The sequence below is a fragment of the Chaetura pelagica genome, unplaced genomic scaffold (genome assembly GCF_000747805.2).
Source record: "Chaetura pelagica isolate M959 unplaced genomic scaffold, ChaPel_1.0 scaffold128, whole genome shotgun sequence".
Taxonomy (NCBI): domain Eukaryota; kingdom Metazoa; phylum Chordata; class Aves; order Apodiformes; family Apodidae; genus Chaetura; species Chaetura pelagica.
Window position 1 is genome coordinate 370,917 of NW_009954302.1, and position 18,517 is coordinate 389,433.

The following is an 18,517-nucleotide window of genomic DNA, read 5'->3' on the forward strand; positions in this document are numbered from 1 at the left end:
GGTAAATGTTTCCTCATGAGGACAGTCCAACATTGGAATAGTCTCCCAAGGGAAGTGGTGGATTCCCCCACATTGGGCAGTTTGAAGTCTCAGCTTGACAGGGAGCTGAGCCACCTCATATCAACTAAAGTAGTGCCTAGAGAGGTTGGGCCAGATGATCCTGGAGGTCCCTTCCAACCTGCCATTCTAGGATTCTATGAAAACGAATTGTTAGTAGCCTGTGTTTTCCATTTACCTACAAGTGAAACCTTTTACTTCCCTTCATGTCCTTGCAGTTGGTTTTAATGTAAGAATTTAAATATTTTGGTTAAACAAAACACAGAATACTCAAAACTATTTTAAAACCACTATGTTAAATTTGTTGTGGAATAGATACATGAGATATAATTGGAAGATACTTGTTGAGGTCCTATAGAGCAAATTGGGGTGATCCTGGATGGTTGGGCACCTTGGGTGAGGCCTAGTTGTTCCATAAGCTGTCTGTCAAAAGTGAAGGACTCTTGGTCATTTAATAACAAAATATTATATTTTCTCTATCATTGTTTGCCTTGTGATTTCTGCTTTGGTGACAGTCCTGTCGTCCAACCCTCTAATTAATCCTTTAGTTCATACCTCACCTTTGGAATGTTTGGAGGGCCCTTCCAACCTGCCATTCTAGGATTCTATGAAAACGAATTGTTAGTAGCCTGTGTTTTCCATTTACCTACAAGTGAAACCTTTTACTTCCCTTCATGTCCTTGCAGTTGGTTTTAATGTAAGAATTTAAATATTTTGGTTAAACAAAACACAGAATACTCAAAACTATTTTTAAACCATTATGTTAAATTTGTGGAATAGATACATGAGATATAATTGGAAAAAACCACTATGTTAAATTTGTTGTGGAATAGATACATGAGATATAATTGGAAGATACTTGTTGAGGTCCTATAGAGCAAATTGGGGTGATCCTGGATGGTTGGGCACCTTGGGTGAGGCCTTGTAGAGCAAATCGGAGTGGTCCTGGATGGTTGGGCACCTTGGGTGAGGCCTAGTTGTTCCATAAGCTGTCTGTCAAAAGTGAAGGACTCTTGGTCATTTAATAACAAAATATTATATTTTCTCTATCATTGTTTGCCTTGTGATTTCTGCTTTGGTGACAGTCCTGTCATCCAACCCTCTAATTAATCCTTTAGTTCATACCTCACCTTTGGAATGTTTTCATCAACATACCTTGCTCAGCTCTGAGTCTTCCTGTCTTTCTTTGTATCGTGTGTCCTACCATTCTGTTTTTCCCAAGGCTGTACTACAGCAGCTGCTGCCAAAGCTTTGGTCACCTCCTATCTTACCTGGTTTTTGACTCCTGTTCATGATACCTGCACCTTGCTTGCTTCAATAAGCCAAAAAGACAATTTTTATGCTAGCTCCATTTTAAAGCCTTCTTTTGGCTTGCTCTTCTTCCAGCCCATAGAACCATAGAATGGTTTGGGTTGGAAGGGACCTCAAAGATCATCCAGTTCCAACCCCCCTGCATGGGCAGGGACACCTCCCACCAGCCCAGGTTGCTCCAAGCCCCATCCAACCTGCCCTTCAACACTGCCAGGGATGGGGCAGCCACAGCTTCCCTGGGCAACCTGGGCCAGGGTCTCACCATCCTCACACTCAAGAATTTCCTCCTGATGTCCAACCTGAATCTCACCTCTTTAAGCTTCAAACCATTCCCCCTTGTCTTCTGACTACACACCCATGTAAGAAGCCCTATTCATTGCTCTTTTTATAATAAATCAGGGTCTTGTGTTTGTTTCACATTGCTCTGCTGGTGTCTGCCTGCAAAAATGCCACCTTGTCGGGCTAAGTAGTTTTCAGTCAACATGGTTTTATCAAGGGGAAGTCATGTTTGACCAAGCTTATAGCCTTCTATGAGGAAGTAACTAGGTGGGCAGTAGATGTGGTTTATCTTGATTTCAGTAAAGCATTTGACACTGTCTCCCACAGCATCCTCATAGATAAACTGAGGAAGTGTGGTCTTGATGATCAGGTAGTGAGGGGGATCGTTAACTGGTTGAAAGGAAGAAGTCAGGGAGTTGTGGTCAATGGGACAGAATCTAGTTGGAGGTCTGGGACTAGTGGAGTCCCTCAGGGATCAGTACTGAGACCAGTACTATTCAATATTTTCATCAAAAGACCTGGATGAGGGAACAGAGTGTGCCCTCAGCAAGTTTGCTGCTGACACTAAACTGGGAGGAGTGGCTGACACACCAGAAGGCTGTGCTGCCATTCAAGGAGCCCTGGACAGGCTGGAGAGTTGGGCAGGGAGAAACTTGAGGAAATTCAACAAGGGCAAGTGTAGAGTCTTGCATCTGGGGAAGAACAACCCCATGGACCAGTACAGGTTGGGGGCTGACCTGCTGGAGAGCAAGGTAGGAGAAAGGGACCTGGGGGTCCTGGTGGACAGGAGAATGACCAGGAGCCAGCAATGTGCCCTTGTGGCTAAGAAGGCCAATGGCATCCTGGGGTGCATTAGAAAGGGGGTGGTTAGTTGGTCAAGAGAGGTTCTCCTTCCCCTCTATTCTGCCCTGGTGAGGCTGCATCTGGAATATTGTGTTCAGTTCTGGGCCCCTCAGTTCCCAAAGGACAGGGAACTGCTTGAAGGAGTCCAGGTCAGAGCCACAAAAATGCTGAAGGGAGTGGAACATCTCCCTGATGAGGAAAGGCTGAGGGAGCTGGGTCTCTTTAGCTTGGAGAAGAGGAGACTGAGGGGTGACCTCATCAATGTTTACAAATATGTTAAGGGCGAGGTTGGATGGGGCTTGGAGCAACCTGATCTGGTGGGAGGTGTCCCTGCCCATGAAGGGGGGTTGGAACTGGATGATCTTTGAAGTCACTCCAACCCAAGCCATTCTATAATTCTATATGGAGCAGGATAGAAAGGTTCTTTAGTTCATATCTTATAGGTGTTTTCTCAGAGATGACAATCTCAGTTTTTGAGACAACTGTTTTCCAGCCTGCTGTGAAGGATGAGTTCTCTTCTGGACACTTAAATGTTTCTGTGCTATTAAAGCAGCAAATTGAAAAGCAGATGACTAAGTTTGAAGCCAAGGCTGAAAGTTCAGTTTCAACTTTTAGTTTTATGACTTCTGTCACTTTGTGTCACTAACTAACTGTTGTTTTCACTTAGTGTTATTAATTAAATAATATAGAGTTTGCTCATTTAAAGTAGGCTATATTTCTTCCTGGCAAATGACAGTGGATTTCATTCTTTTTATGTCCCATGTTAGATAATAGTTTAGAAAATAATAGATTTCAGGGACCTTTGATCCACCATTACTGTAAAATAAAAACACAACTTCATTTTTTTTTTTCCCCTCTGACCATAATGATTTTAACCTTGTGTACTAATTTGAATGGGCTTGTGGGGGCAGAGTCTTAAATGAGACACAAATGAAGGAAAAATTGCTAATGCTGCCACTGTATATCTAATGAGCACTGTGTAATAAACCATAACCTCTTCAACATTTCTGTGGAAAATGGTGTGATTATTTTGGATGGCTGGCCCTTTGTGTATGGCTCATTACCATCTGGCATAATGTGTATTGATATAGCATGTAATTGTCAACTCTTATTTGACATGCTGCCTTTAATAAATGTGGCTTGTGTGGCTAGAACCCCCTAATGGTTATATGGAAAACTGTCATTAAAGAAAGTATGTCTGCTTAGGTAAAATATACACCTTTATATACATAAAATAGTTTTGTAGATAGTGTCTGTTTTTCTTTAACTCCTGTTCTTTCTGGGAATCCTTGGATGTATCTGCCCCCTCCCTGGAGGTATTCAAGGCCAGGGACACCTCCACCAGACCAGGTTGTCCATGCAGGGGGTTAGAACTGAATGATCTTGAGGGTCCCTTCCAACCCAAACCATTCTGTGATTCTGTGTGTTCCCCAATACAGCACTGAATATATAGAATTATCAATGTGGGTTCCTAAATGCATAGAGACAAATGTGAATCTTGACTGTAGGTTGTTTCCTCTTGCTTAAAATGAATTTTGAAATATTTATTCTCCATTTGCAGTAAGAAATAATTAAACCCAATGTTTCTGTGGTTCCCAGCCTGCTGGTGGCTTTGGGTGCTCCTTCGCTGAGAGTGGGAAGTAACAGTCATGGGTAAAGTGGCTCTGGGTTTGATGTGTCTCCTGAATGAGGTGGCTAAATACATTAATTCAGAAATCCCAATGTTGAAAGCATCTCTACCTCAACAAAATGATCTGCTGGCCACTAGTAAGTTTTCAGACACATGGGCTAACATTAACTGCTGGGAAATCTAAGTTGTCTTTTGCTTCTTAGAAGTTTCCTTCCCTTGGCTTTTATGGTTCATTACTACATTAAGAGACATCATCTAGCTAATCAGATTGGCTTGCAGTACAAAGCAGGCCATAGGATTGCCCTGACTTTAATCAGATCTAATGCTTAATTAGGGTTTCAACAAGTATTGCCTTCAGTTGTGCCATTACTGAAGAATCTGGCGTTACTCTTAATAGTTTTTGGCAGGTGTCTTCACCTTCCTCTTCCCTGGATTTGCTTACGTTCAAGTTACTGGATCTTATTTTAATTTTGTTTGATAATTAGAGTATTTTCTTCTCTTGAGATTTTTCTGTAGTGTAGATACTCTTTAAATGGCTGTGACCAAGTCAATCTCCAGATTCAGTGTCAGCCTTCTCTGTCCATTAGGCAGATACAGTTTCGCAGTTGGTAAGTTTTCATTTACTCTGACTGCTAGTGTGACTCTTCTCTAAATTTTTTCCTGCTCTCCCAAATTCTTCCTGAATGAAGTTTACCAGTAATGATTTTTACTGGCATTGGAAACCCAGGGCTGACAGAAACACTGCTTTACTGGCATTCTTCTTGTAGATCATCCATGCATCCCGTTGGCCTTTTTGACTGCAGTGGTATCCTGTACTTCAGCTGATGATATGGGATGATCTGTTCCTTCACCCTCCTTCCCCCCTTTTCCAAATCTTCAGTGTTTTCTTCTCAAAAGAGTCCCTAGTCCAGTCCATAGATGGTCTAGTTTCTGTAATTCTAGCTGAGATATTTTGGCTGATCTTTTTTTTTTTCCAATGCATAGTTGAGTATTGAACCAGCTCAGGTGACTCTGTTATTGAGGCTGATTCACTCTTTGCTGTTCATCACCTCTCTTGTCCCTCCTGAGTGCAAGTTCTCTGGACCTGCTGACTATAAAATCTTAACTACTGCTGCTGCTCATGACTTTTACTATTCACTACTGAGCTACAAGATACTTACATCTGGTTGTGTAAATTTACTGCTTCAACATATAACAGGCTTTCTAAAATCTCAGACCTCCATGGTGTTGTTTCTGCACCCCCTTACCTAATGGGCCAATGTAGGTCTTAAAATTCTGTGTGGCCTGGAGGGTTTTTTAGTGTATCCTTTTCTATTTGCCTTTGCCCAGCGTCCTGTACATCCCTGTATTTTCTCATTTGTGCCTTTGTCCATTGTCTTCCTTGCCTGGTTTCTGTGATTTGCATTTGTTGCTATGAATGTTCCAGTTTGAGCTAAGGAGGGAAGGAGGTATAACTGGTTTGGCTTTGTCTAAGCCACAATTTTTAGGTGTTTTGTTTTAATCAGCTCAGCCTTTTTAATTAGGTAATGGTAGCTTTTTGGTAAAAATATTCTTGAATAGTTTCCCAAAAGTTCTGATTCAGCTTGTTTTATAATTGAAAATACTGCTTATATGTAATATTATATTCTTCTCAATATTTAATGTCATGTTTATAAAGAATGTGTTTATACTTCTGTGGTTTTGTTTATATTGGTTTTATATTACAAATGTATTGAGATCATGTGCACTGTACCTAAATTTTTACTTCTGATATGAACTCTTTGTAGCAAATTAAATTTTTACTAGTGAGCTCGAGTTGAATGTAACATTTGTTGAGGTAGGAAATTTCTTTTTTGAAATTCAAGGTAGTGACAATACATTTCATTGCTGATATGCATTATTCAGAATATTTAGTGTTCTCTTGGAATATCAGCATCATTTACAAAGTAAAAGAAGTAGCTTTTCCAAGAAGTAAATGTCTTGGCTCTTGCTATGACTTGATGTAGTACTTGGCATGGTTTATGTAGCTGTTAATAGAAACTATAACAAGCACCGACTAGAATTTCAATTTGTCTTCTATTTATTAGAAACTTAAGTCGATAAAATCCTTATAAAAAGACAGTCCTGCTTTTGACAGCTTTACTTCATTTTGGAAATGTGAATTTTCCCACAAGGGATAACCTTAAAATGGGAATTATGTTGCGTGATTTAATATTGCCAAATTGATAAATTTGACAATATACTTACAAATTAGTAGCTCAAATTTTTATTACCTTATTTTTTAGCATCAGTGTTCAAGTAATCCAAGAAATCTCTTTTTTTTTTTTTTTTTTTTTTTTCCAGATATCTGATAGATTCTGGTGGTAATATTCTGCTGGCTTCTCTGAATAACCCTTTTTTTTTTTTTTTCTCTCCCAAGCTGAACTTGGTGTTGTGATTCTTACCAGGTTCTTGTCTGGATTCTCTCATCTCCTTCTTGGATTTAATGCTTTTGCTTCCAGGCTGGGAATATTTTTCTTTTCAGCCTGTGGACTTTGAAAGGGGAATTACTGTGATGGTGCCATCGAGGACAAGGAAGATGTGCTGTGCTATGGGTTGTGATCACTCTGGTGGAGAAAGCCAGACAGAGCCTGCACACTCTGAAGTTTACCAGTCAAGGTTTCACTTGGCCAGGAGATGATGATGATGATGCAAATGTGGATTGCTTGTAGTTCAATGCAGGGAACTGGCTGCAAGGCTTGACGTGTCCTTGCTAGCCAGTAGTGACAGCGTGGTGACCATCTTTGCACATCAGTGGCCCTAGCTGGAAACTGAAACAAATTGGTTAAGTTTCATGTTGCTATCTGGAGCACAAAGAGGGAATTAATTGGTTGTGGTAGACCTAAATGAATGCCGAAACTCTTCTTCATAATTCCTGCGTGGAGAGAAGGCACAGGAGCCTGACTTCAAGTGCCCTTCTCCCCCTACTGAGCACCTACAGCACTGGGGGAACGTAGCCTGCTCAATTCAGGTGAACATCTGCCCACTAACAATCTGAAAACATTTTCAAATCCTAGAAATGGGCTGAGGGAAGATCTTAGTAAGAAAAAATAGGGGGAAAAGAAATGAGGCGATATTTGATGGTGGGGAAGATACAGGAAAAAAATGTCAGGTCTTTTCAGGAATAAAGAAGGAAAAGTACGTGAAGGAGTATGAGTAGAAGTTTTACTTCAAAAATGTTGTGGTACTTAGAAGGGAAGTAGATGAAAGAAGTAGGATATATGGCCAGTTTCAAGATGAGTTGATTGACAGGAATGCAGTTAAACAGCATAATCAATCAGCTTCATAGAGCTGATGTCTTTCAACTTCATTTATCCATCAGTTGGAAGATGCCCCTACAGTAGCTTAGTGACCAAGAAACATTCAGAAGTCTAAGTCTCTGGCCTTGCTAAAGAGTAACAGTGGATAAATATTTTCTGCTGGGTAACAGATACATGAGTCATGATCGTGCAGTGATTATTTGGTCCTGTGCTTAAGGTTGCTTCTTTATCCTGAATATTTTTCCTATTAGCTAAACAATAGTGCCCACCTTTACATTCTTGTTAAAAAAACTGTATACAGAAGATACATCAGAGAAGATAGTGATAGGACAAGGGGAAATGGTATTAAACTGAGAGAGGGGAGATTTAGGTTAGATATTAGGAAGAAATTCTTCCCTCTAAGGGTGATGAGGAACTGGAATGAGTTGCCCAGGGAGGTTGTTGATGCCCCATCCCTGGAGGTTTTTAAGGCCAGGTTGGATGAGGTTTTGTGCAACCTGGTCTGGTGGTTCCCTGCTCATGGCAGGGGGGTTGGAACTGGATGATCTTTAAGGTCCCTTCCAACCTTCATGATTCTATGATTCTAAGATGAGAATGAGCCTTTCCATCCCCGTGATGATACCTGTTACTCACTATACATTGTTCTTTAAGCATGGTTTTATTAACCACAGCATTGACTCTGAGACGTGAATGGAAAAAAGAACAGTAGAAAACCCAGCCCTTTCTTGCTGTGTCACTGAGTGGATTGTCTTGGTGAAGCACAAAGACCAGAGCATACAGGGTGAACTTGAATTTAGTTATGCACCTTCTTGTCTTTACAAAATTATTTCTTTCATCAGTCACAAAAAAAAAAGAAGTAAAATCAGATTATATCAAGTTCTGCTCATATATATTGTCAGTGCTTAAGATTATTACCTTAATTCTTTAGTTAATACTTTCTCACATGGAATTTTCCCCTAAAGAGCTATTTTATTTTTCAGATTCTTGCATGTATGTATAAACTATTATAGTTGTCAGTAAAATGGAGAGGATGCTGGTATTTTAAAATGTATTTATTTTTTAACAATCCTGATTCTATAGCTTTGCAATTAATTATAAATCAATCCTTTGTGTATTGAAGGGAAACTATGGGATTGACAATCATGGAGAAAATGTTCAAATCTTGGGTGTATACTATTAGTCACTTTAATTGAAAGGTTCAATGATAAGAGTTCTTACAGAATTTCTGATCTTTCCGTTTCATTGTCTTTGTTCATTGCAGCTACTTCCATTGTTGAAATTCTTTAGAATATTAATTTTAGTGGCTAATTTAAGTCGTTGGCCCATTTCTGTGAAATATTATGTCTACTATTAATATTTTAAAATATGAAATGGTTCTTTGCATAACCTGTCAGCCTTTGAGAGGGCCAAGATATTTCTGACAGTTAATGATGGAAGGTAAACTGACAAATTTCTGTGTTGTTACTGAGACCTTGAGTTTCCATTGCAAATACTGCAGAGGATTATTTAAGCTAAAGTCCACTTTTGTTCACAGCAACACAGAGGCACTATTTAATGTTTCTAATTTATCATACTTTTTACAAAATGCTACTATTTCTTTTGAGAGTTGGTATTCAAATTAGGGACTGGAGACACTTGTAAGAACTTTTGAAGAGATCATACTGGTCAAAGTTTCGTTGCTGGAAGTCTTTAAAGATAACACATAATAAAGAGGGAATTCAAGATGGAACACTGCAAAATTAATTTTAAAAAGCTGCCTAGGAAGCCTATTTTGTTTCAGTAATTTGCTAATCCCCCTTACCATTTTATATAGTTCTGTGTGGCCTATAAAACTTGTTTTGAATTCTGCATGGGATGTTCATCTCCATGATAAGACCATTAGTAACAGTGACACTGGGAGGAGGCAGAGTCCCAGGCACACAAATAGGAAATATTAATCCAAAACAAAATTGCAAAATGCATTTATTATTTTTTTTTAGATAGAAGCATATTTTCAGACTTTTTTCATTAGCTCTTTACTTTTCACTATAGGTGCCTGTATAGGTGCCTGTAGGAGTGTGGGGTTTCTACAAAACCTGTGTTCCTTAATTTGGTGTCACAGCAACAGGATGTTTATTTTAAAAAATGTGACCAGCAAATCAAGGAGGGTAATTCTCCCCTCTACTCTGCTCTCATTAGATCCTACTTGGAGGACTGTATCCACTTCTGGAGCCTCCAACATAAGGAGAACTTGGAGGTGTTGGAGCGAGCCCAGAGGAGGGCTGTGGAGGGCTGGAGCATCTCTCCTATGGAGACAGGCTGGGAGAGTTGGGATGTTCAGCCTGGAGAAGAGAAGGCTCCAGGGAGAACTTAGAGCACCTTCCAGTGCCTGAAGGGGCTCCAGGAAAGCTGGGGAGGGGCTTGGGACAAGGACTTGTAGTGAGAGGACAAGGGGGAACGGATGAAAACTGAAGGAGGGGAGATTAAGGTGAGACATGAGGAGGAAATTCTGGAGTGTGAGGGTGGTGAGAGCCTGGCCCAGGTTGCCCAGGGAAGCTGTGGCTGCCCCATCCCTGGCAGTGTTGAAGGGCAGGTTGGATTGGGCTCTGAGCAACCTGGTCTAGTGGGAGTTGTCCCTGCCCATGCAGGGGGCTTGGAACTGGATGGTCTTTGAGGTCCCTTCCAACCCAAACCCTTCCATGATTCTGTGATGTTGCAATTACTGCATTAGTTTATAAGGGCAGATATAAAAGACTTCTTGAAGTATGCTCAGCAGTTTATCAAAGTTCCCCAAAACAGGTGAATGTCAGTGATCTGTGTGACTTCATTGAGGGAGGGGAGCAAAAAGGAAGAATAGAAATTGCACTGTTTTTTCTTGCTGCAGGATCTCTATATAACTTCATTTTTCTTTTATTTTCCTTCAGGCTGGTGTTTCACAGTCTGTAAGCCAATATAGCTACAGTTGACCTTGCTGAAGAGTTTTTTAATTACTCGTCAAGTTAGTGTTTTCTTTATACTTTCCTGGATGACATTTACAGCTTGAGGAGCTCATAACCTAAGGGATGCTTTATAGAAGCATTTTACAGAGATTTTAGTTGTGCAGGTAGAAAAGAAAAGACAACTTACATGCTGCTCCCTTTTAACACACCACAGGCAAGAAAAGCCTATAAGTTTAGATGTTTAATGAAGTAAAGAGTACAGCAAAAAAAAATATTAAAGAGCCAAGAAGAAGTCTGAGGATCTTATCAAAGACTGGAAGGGGGTGGGAGAATATTCACTTAAGTGGTAGATAGCATTTGGCTTAAAAGGGTAATAAGCCAGTATGAACTGTTGTCCTGTTTACTGGCTGCCCAAAAAGGTTGTGGAGTTCTTGAAGATACTCAAAAGCCTTCTGGACGCAGTCCTGTGCAGCCATCTCTAGGTGTCCCTGCTTGAGCAGAGGTGTTGGACCAGATGACTTCTAGAGGTCCCTCCCAGCCTCAATGAGTCTGGGATTGTCTTAGCTGAGAGGGTGGAGGGCAGGGAACTGTGTTTCACAATTAGCTCTGCTTAAATAATGACCCTAACAGGAGAACTTGTGACCCATCAAAACGTTTTAGTAAGATCCCCCTGGTATGGTCCAAGTCCCTCTACCACTCTCTTTGCAGTGACATTACTGTATGTGGGTTGATCTTTGGAAGGGAAGAAAGAAAAGAAGATTAAGGGATGTGTGGATGTGTGGAGCTCAAAACAGTGCCATCTCTTGAAATGTGATCTCTGTGTGGAGTTTCTGGGGCAGTTGGTTCCCTGGGGCAGGGAGTTCTTGCTGCAGTGCTGAAGGCCATGAGAGACAGGTGGAAATATGTTGCCATTTGGTGAAAAAGCATTCCTAATTCTTAGCCTGCTTCCCTTTAGATACTTTGTGTATTTTTTAAACACTATTTTCTCAGTGCTACCTTGCTATTTAAGTAATTCTTGTGGCAACCACTTCTTTGTTGTGTGAACGTGGGCTCTGGAGCAAGAACAGGATGGAAGCAGTGGGAGTTTGTAATCCTGTTGCCCTGTTGTTTCTGCTTTTGTTCCCTGTCAGACGTTGTTGTAAGTCCTGCATTGCATAAACATTAATTTATTATATTTTGGGATTAGATGCTTTCAAATACACAATTACTTGATCACAGAATTGTGCTTCAGATCAAGAAAGCTGCATAGAGTGTTGCTTTAGCCATTCAGTAGCAACTTCATAGCTGATTTGTTGGGGTTTTTTTGGATGCTTTATGAAGTCATGGCAAGAACCATCCTGTGTCCACAGCAGCACTGGGGACTTCTTGGTTGTGCCTGGGTTTTAAGTTGGGGTATCACCAAAACCATTATGAAACCTATTGCCTGGGGTTTCTGCCATAGCTTTGCTTTTTGCATTTCTAGTTTGCTAGAGAGAGAGGGTGGAAGAGCAGTCTGTAAGATCCAAATTAAACACAGATTATTTGCCTAACATGGTTCTCTCGTTAGCACATCTAATATGAATAACGTTTGGAGAACAAAAGCGTGGTAGAAAAAGAAATGAAAACATTCAGATCCCAAGCATTTGGAAAGCATGACACTGATGTGTTTGTGTAACCTTTTCAGGAAGAGCGACGATCAAGTCCAAGAGGGGATTTTGATTCCCTTCATTAAAAGCTGATTAAATGAAGAAATAGGACAGTCGTTCTTTTGCTTCGGTAGTTGGGGGTCACAGGGGTGGCCCTGATCTCCTCGGGATATTAACGCCTGCTTCCAGTTGGGGGAAATGAGCCGTGGCCAGAGTTGGCTGCAGCTTTGTGTGCTGGTCACTAGGGATCCCCATCTGTCCTGGGATCTGCAGCAGGGGTGGCAGGGCTCGGCAGCAGGGAGCAGGGGCTCTCATTGCTATTCATAACAGGTAGCGCGGCTCAGTCTGCCCAGAGCAAGTCTGTTTCATGTTGATCAGCTGTCCATCTGATAAACTGAATTGATACGGACATTTTCTCCAAGGGCTGCCCTGACAGTGACAGCAGGAGCATCAGGATGTCTTGTTAGTCTTTTTCTCCCAGCTTGAAATTTTATTAACCCTTTGTTAGAGCCAAGCCAAGCACCATTGCAGTACCACGGCTGTAGCTGCGCGCGTTCCTCCCTCACCTCTTTGAAAGCCACCATCAACCTTCGGTTTTGTTGTCCACCTGGAGAATGGCTTGCTGCTCTGTTTGCAGAGGGCTTTTCTCTGCACGGAGCAAAAATTGTGAATTAGAAAGGCTGCTTTTAAAACAGCTTAGGTTTTTTGTTGTGTGACAAAATACATTGGGAACCTCTGTTTATCCTCTCCCCTCAAGCTCGTCTGCCTTTTGCACGCCTGCCCAGGCTGTGTGGCTCTTCTGATGTGGCTCTTCTCTCTTGCTAATTGGCACGGATGATTGACCTGGAACAGTTGCTGCTGGGGCTCTTCACAGGTCAGATGTGTTTGGGGGAGAAAGTCACTTTAGATTAATATCATTTGGGGTGGGTGCAGCACATCTGCACTCTCCAGAGGAAATAATTTCCTCAGTGCTGTGTTGGTACCAAGGCAGGATCTATCCTGAGCATGTATCAGCAGATCTATGCATATGTGAAGGTACAGAGCAGTTTGGTTACTCAGTGAATCAGTGCTTAGTCCCTTTGAAAAAGCACAGGGAGTGTAACATGCCTTTGTGCCAGGTTGTGATTTAATTTGAACTTTAGGGTCATATGGCTTGTTGAGAGCATGCATTGTGTTTTTGTGTGAAGTCTCCATGACATAAAGTGAAATGCTTGAGTCAGAAAAGATGTGGATGTGCTGAAGATTTCATCAGAGGGAGGCCTGTGTATGTCTAGGTTTGCAGCATTCAGAGGGTGCTTTGCTCTGATCTCCCTCCTTGTCCCTGCTTAGTTGTTGTGTCTGTTCATCGCCCTGTTGTAATTGTGAGCTAAGGTGACATCTCTGGGCTCTTTGGAGTGACAGTCACTAACTATCAGGGGCTACAGGGTTGGACTGACAGAGGAGGGGAGGAGAAGGCTGTGCTAATGACTCTTTTCAGGCCTTTTCCAAAAAATGAAAATAAATAGAGGGTAAGCCTCTATGGGATAACCTCTGTGGCAAGCCTCTCCACAGGGATTTGAAATCCCTAAATTCAGAACATAGCACAGTGTGTGTTGGAATAAGAAGTGATTAGTAAACCTGTCCAAATAAAATTGGCTCTGCCCCTTTGCTGGGCAATCACCTTTGCTGCTTCTGACCAAAACAACCAGCGAAACCGTATTAGTACACATTTAAAAATGTTCAGCTTTTGCTTCTCTCCGCCCTGAGTGCCTTCCCCCTTTGGTATTATTGAACTGCAAGGTATCCTGTTATTAATTTACCTTTAATTTGAGCAGTCATTGACTGCAGCATTCTTAACAGTGTTCAGATCAGCTTGCTTGCTACTCCCCTGCTGATACATCCTTTGTTCCTTCCCATCAGTACTTTCTGCTTGGCATTTTCTTCATGTCAGTGTCCCTCAAGCTTCTAGAAGACAAAACAAAAAAAAAAAAAAGAAAGCACCATGAGGACTATATTGATTACTTCACTTTATTTTGTGAAAGAATTCAAACAAAGGGCAGCATTCCTCTAAATGGAACCTGTTGGTACCCAGGGTTTACCTGGAAATACTTAAAGTGATAGTTCTCTGTGCTTAACATCTCCTGGTTGTGGCTTCCATAGAAGAGCTACATGATAATTCATAAAATATCTATTTAGCATTTGTGTTTTGTTTCCCCCGAAGAATCTATATTTTATTTACAGCATCAAAATTAATTGTACATCTTCTTTGCTTTCAGTCAAAGAAGCCTGGCTGAGATTACAGAACTGATCCACACTGCCTTTCTGGTGCATCGTGGCATCGTGAACATCGGGGAGCTCAAGTCCTGTGATGGCCCACTGAAGGATATGCAGTTTGGAAATAAAATGGCTGTTTTGAGTGGGGATTTTCTTCTAGCAAATGCTTGCACAAGCCTTGCACAGTTGCAGAATACCAAGGTAAAAGGAAATTAAAAAATTCTTCTACTGCTAGAGCTACTAGTGAATCTTCTGAAAGAGAGACCCTGTAATAAATGAGCAGTTATGGTGTCTGTATAACTGGAGCATCCTTTAAAAAGCAGCACAGTTACATTACAGCTGTAGATAGATTGACAGGCTGCTGCTGTGAACATATTTACCATTGTTCTGTAGAATTGCTGTGGTGAGGCCTTTAGTAAACATTCTGGAGCACTGCAGTAAGGGGTGAGTGGTTAATCTGGTGAATTTAACTTCATGCCATGTCAGACTACACCACCTCTGGCAGACTGCCAGCTGAAGACATGCTAGGTTTGTTGTTTTGTTTCACCTTGTGCTTTGTGAAAGGTTTGTCTGTCTTAGGGAATTCTTGGGGGAAAAGGCTTCATTTCTTTGTCTACAGAGCACTCAGGTGACTTTTTACTCTTAATAAAATTACCTTGTTAGGCATTTGGGTGCCCCTGAGTATTGGATTGCCCTATTAACATAGAAGTACTGGCTTCTAAAGGGCAGCTGCAGTCCAGCTGCTCAGCCAAACTGTTTGAAACTTTACAGGAAATGTTTTTTATGAGAAAAGAATTGTAGGTATGTATGTTGGTAGCAAATGGGACCGATGGAAACCTTAAGAGATCATGTCTGTAGCTGGTTCTTCTTTTCCCCAGGTAGGATCAGCTACACCAAATAATTCTTCACACGTTTGTCTGGCTTGTTAAAACCTGTGGTGGGGAGAGATTTCCTGGGCATCCCTGTGCAACTGCAGTGTAACACCTAGTTACCTGTGTCCAGTGGAAACAGAAAAGAATTCCTTTTTCCAGGGGTACTTTTAATACATCTGAAGATTGCTGCCATATGGAAGTGTGAGATAAATGTTTGTCACACATCCAGCTGTCAGTAATCAGCACAGTTCCAATCCTGAGTTTAAGGAGTCTTTTTGTTTATAGATTCTCATGCTAAAGCTCCTCGGGATGGTAGCTGAGTATTTTTCTACTGCTTTCATCATGAGTGTGACAGTTGCTCTCAAAAGTGGTGTCATTTTGTAACATAGAGCTGAGATTCAGGAGGAGAGACAGAAAATGAGATGTCAGTCTGCTAGAACCATTTAGCCGTTATGGTGATAACTGGTAGGAAGTATTTTTTTAAAAGTTTTGAATAGTGCAAAATTTTAGTCATGCCATAACCAAAACGGGATGCAATCGATTTTACTGACTATTGTTGATTTGGATGCACTCATTATTTATTTTTTTAGCACTTAGTAAGATTCTCAAGACACACCAAAATATTTAACCCTGCATCCGTTTTTTGTTTCAACCCAAGAGCAACCTTTTAGAAAATGTAGCACCTACTACTTTGCGTTTACTACATGATTAAGTATTGCAGCAGCCATGTATAATGACTGAAGTCTTGCCAGGAAACAAGCCTACAGTGAAGTGAGGCACAAGTGCAAAGAAACATTTTCTTATTGTGTTTTTTTTTTAAAGCAATGATTATACTTCACGTCGGAAAATTCTGCCAAAACATTTTAGCACTTTTTTTCCCCCATTTTTCTGACAACTAAATACTTTCAGAGCTTCTACACACGATAAGTGGGATGCCATTATGGGAACTGATTGACTTAGGAAATTATTCTTTTTCATATGTCTTACCCATCTAGCAAAGTTAGAAAAAATTGAAGCAGGAGCTATAGAAATCTCTTGACAGGTGCAATGATTTAAACATACTGTATTTATTCTTTTGTAAATGAGGAATTTTCAAATCTGGCATCTGTTTTTCAGCAGTGTGAAATAACTGTGACTTTTTTCCTTCATAATGTTTTGTTTTCTTGGATGGATAGAAGTAAAAATGGGAGTGCTGGGGTTTTGGGGTTTGTTTTTGTTGGTTTTTTTTCTGGCATTTAACTGGTAGCTCAGCCAGTTGTCTTATAGAATGAGCAGAATTATATCATACGTGGTACTGACCATGGTGGGCTGTGACCTCCATAGATGTGCATAGCTGTTGTATAGTCTAGAATTTAAACTAAAGGGGGTTTTAACATTTCACTGAAACCACCAAGATAATTTTATTTTTATGCTGTTAAACTCTTGTTGAAGCTTGTGTATGATGCATTTATCTCTGTGCTTCTCTCGGGGCTGACAATTAGATGTGAAATTCTGTAGCCATAATGAAACGCAGAGCTATTTTATAATTGTCAAGGGTAAAATTAGCAAAGTCAATTATTTTCCCTTAGGCTTTTCCCTGTAGATATTAAAAGGCTGCAAGGTAATTGCCTTAGGTAACACTTTGATTTTTAAATAACATTAAATATAGGAATTGTTGCTGTTAATTCATGGTAATTTTCCTCCTCTTGCTACTGTTGTAGAATATAACTGTAATGATGTTAACAAGAGTCGAGGCTCAAAGTCAGTGTTTTGGGGGATTTCTTTTAAACTAGTGCTCACACTTCTCATATGTTTACTAAAGTTATGCAATATAAGGGTTCGGAGGGGTATTTTAGTTTAGGTTTTTTTAATATCTAAGGTACAAGGACTCTAGGTTTCTTGAAATGTCAGCTAGTTAGCCTTCTGTAAAATAAATTCTGCTGTCCTGCTGTTATAAAGCCATCTAAAATGTTGGGGTTTGATCATACATAATAATTCAGAAGAAAGCATTCACATTTTCTGCTTTGTGAAATTAAGAGACATTAATTCTGATTACAAAGTTGGTATTGACTGGGGCTCAAAATCAAGTACTGAAGGGCAGGTGCAACCAAGTGCCACGTTTTCATGATCATGACAAAGTTCTGCATTTATTCAGATAATCATGCTTAAAATAAGCAGTAATTTCTTTAAAAAAAAACCAAACAAGCTTTTACAACTGCAGAGCATTAGATTGATCAGATCACATGCATCATGTATTTATGCTACTTTTATACATTCATGTTAACTTTTTTTGATCAGCTTTTATAAACTATCCTCTTTTTTTGTGTACTTTGTGTTTTGGATGGTGGCTTTCCTTGGCCTTCTGACTGTGTGATGAATTACCTTGTTGATTGAAGATAACATGTGTATAACCTTAGATAATATGGATATAACCTTACTTTAGACCTGCATCCCGTGGTAGACTGGACATTGCTAATCCGTGGATTTTAGAACAGAATTGAACCCTGAGAGGAGCTGGGTTTGGATCTTTCAGTAGTTGGTGCATCAGGAGTGAGTTTAGGAATGGACAAGGAAAGGCACGGTTGGGTTTTGCTAGTTAAACAACACAGCTAACACCTGGTAATGTGCTGATTTATTGGATTAAGGTGGGGTTAAATGGAATTATGGGGTTATGTTGATAGGTTTTCTCACTTTCAGGCTGCAGTGTTTTGAGACTAGGATTGTGTTAAGATGCTTGTAAAAGTCATCATAAACATGGAGATGTGAGAGAGATTAAAAAGTAAATGACATTTGCCTAACAGAATAAGGTACCTCCCAGCTACCTGTGGGGTATATGACCTTATGCAGTTTTAAATAAATACATGAATAAATTATTAAGAAATGTGGAAGGATATCTTTAAGAGTTGGTTTTTGTAAGGTATATCTTTTACATTTTTTATCTAGCTTTGATCAAGGTGCTCAGAGCAAGTTTTGTTGCTTGAAAGTGCTTCTTTGACTCTGGTAGCAAAAAGTGTGTCTTTGATTTTTGCTGAAGTAGCTTTCACTTCCTGTAATATTTTTTATGTCATTTAGGTGCAAACATAGCAAAAGTAACCCAAAAAAACCTCTAATTGGCATTTTTGTCACCTGTCAGCCAGATGTTACAGACTTTTTAACACAAGTGTTATCAAATAATGTGCTTTTTCAGGGGGTGTCACAGATAAGTTGGAAGAAACCTGTTGCAGCATTAAAGCTGGAGCTTCCTAGGACATCTCAATCATCACTTGTCTTATGAAACTGTGGAGAGGGGACATCAAAGATGTAATTGTGACCAGTTTTGATCCTCCCACACTCCAAAGACAGGGATACATAAATCTTCAGAAGGATGACATAATGTGTTTTAGTGCAATGCCTGCTGTGATGTGGTAATGACTAGAGAAAATGATCAAATAAATCCTTAAATCCATTGCTTGCAGGTCTATGAACCAATAGG

The 18,517-nt window shown here is 40.3% G+C and overlaps 1 protein-coding gene across 1 annotated transcript in view; it reads left to right on the forward strand.

Annotated features, from left to right (window-relative positions):
• The window catches only part of PDSS2 (prenyl (decaprenyl) diphosphate synthase, subunit 2), a 132,564-nt gene that overhangs the window by 77,133 nt on the left and 36,914 nt on the right, over positions 1–18,517 (forward strand). The window contains exon 3 of the mRNA XM_010003863.1: positions 14,197–14,395. Within this exon, the coding sequence (XP_010002165.1) occupies positions 14,197–14,395 (199 nt within the window). The remainder of the gene's footprint in view (positions 1–14,196; positions 14,396–18,517) is intronic.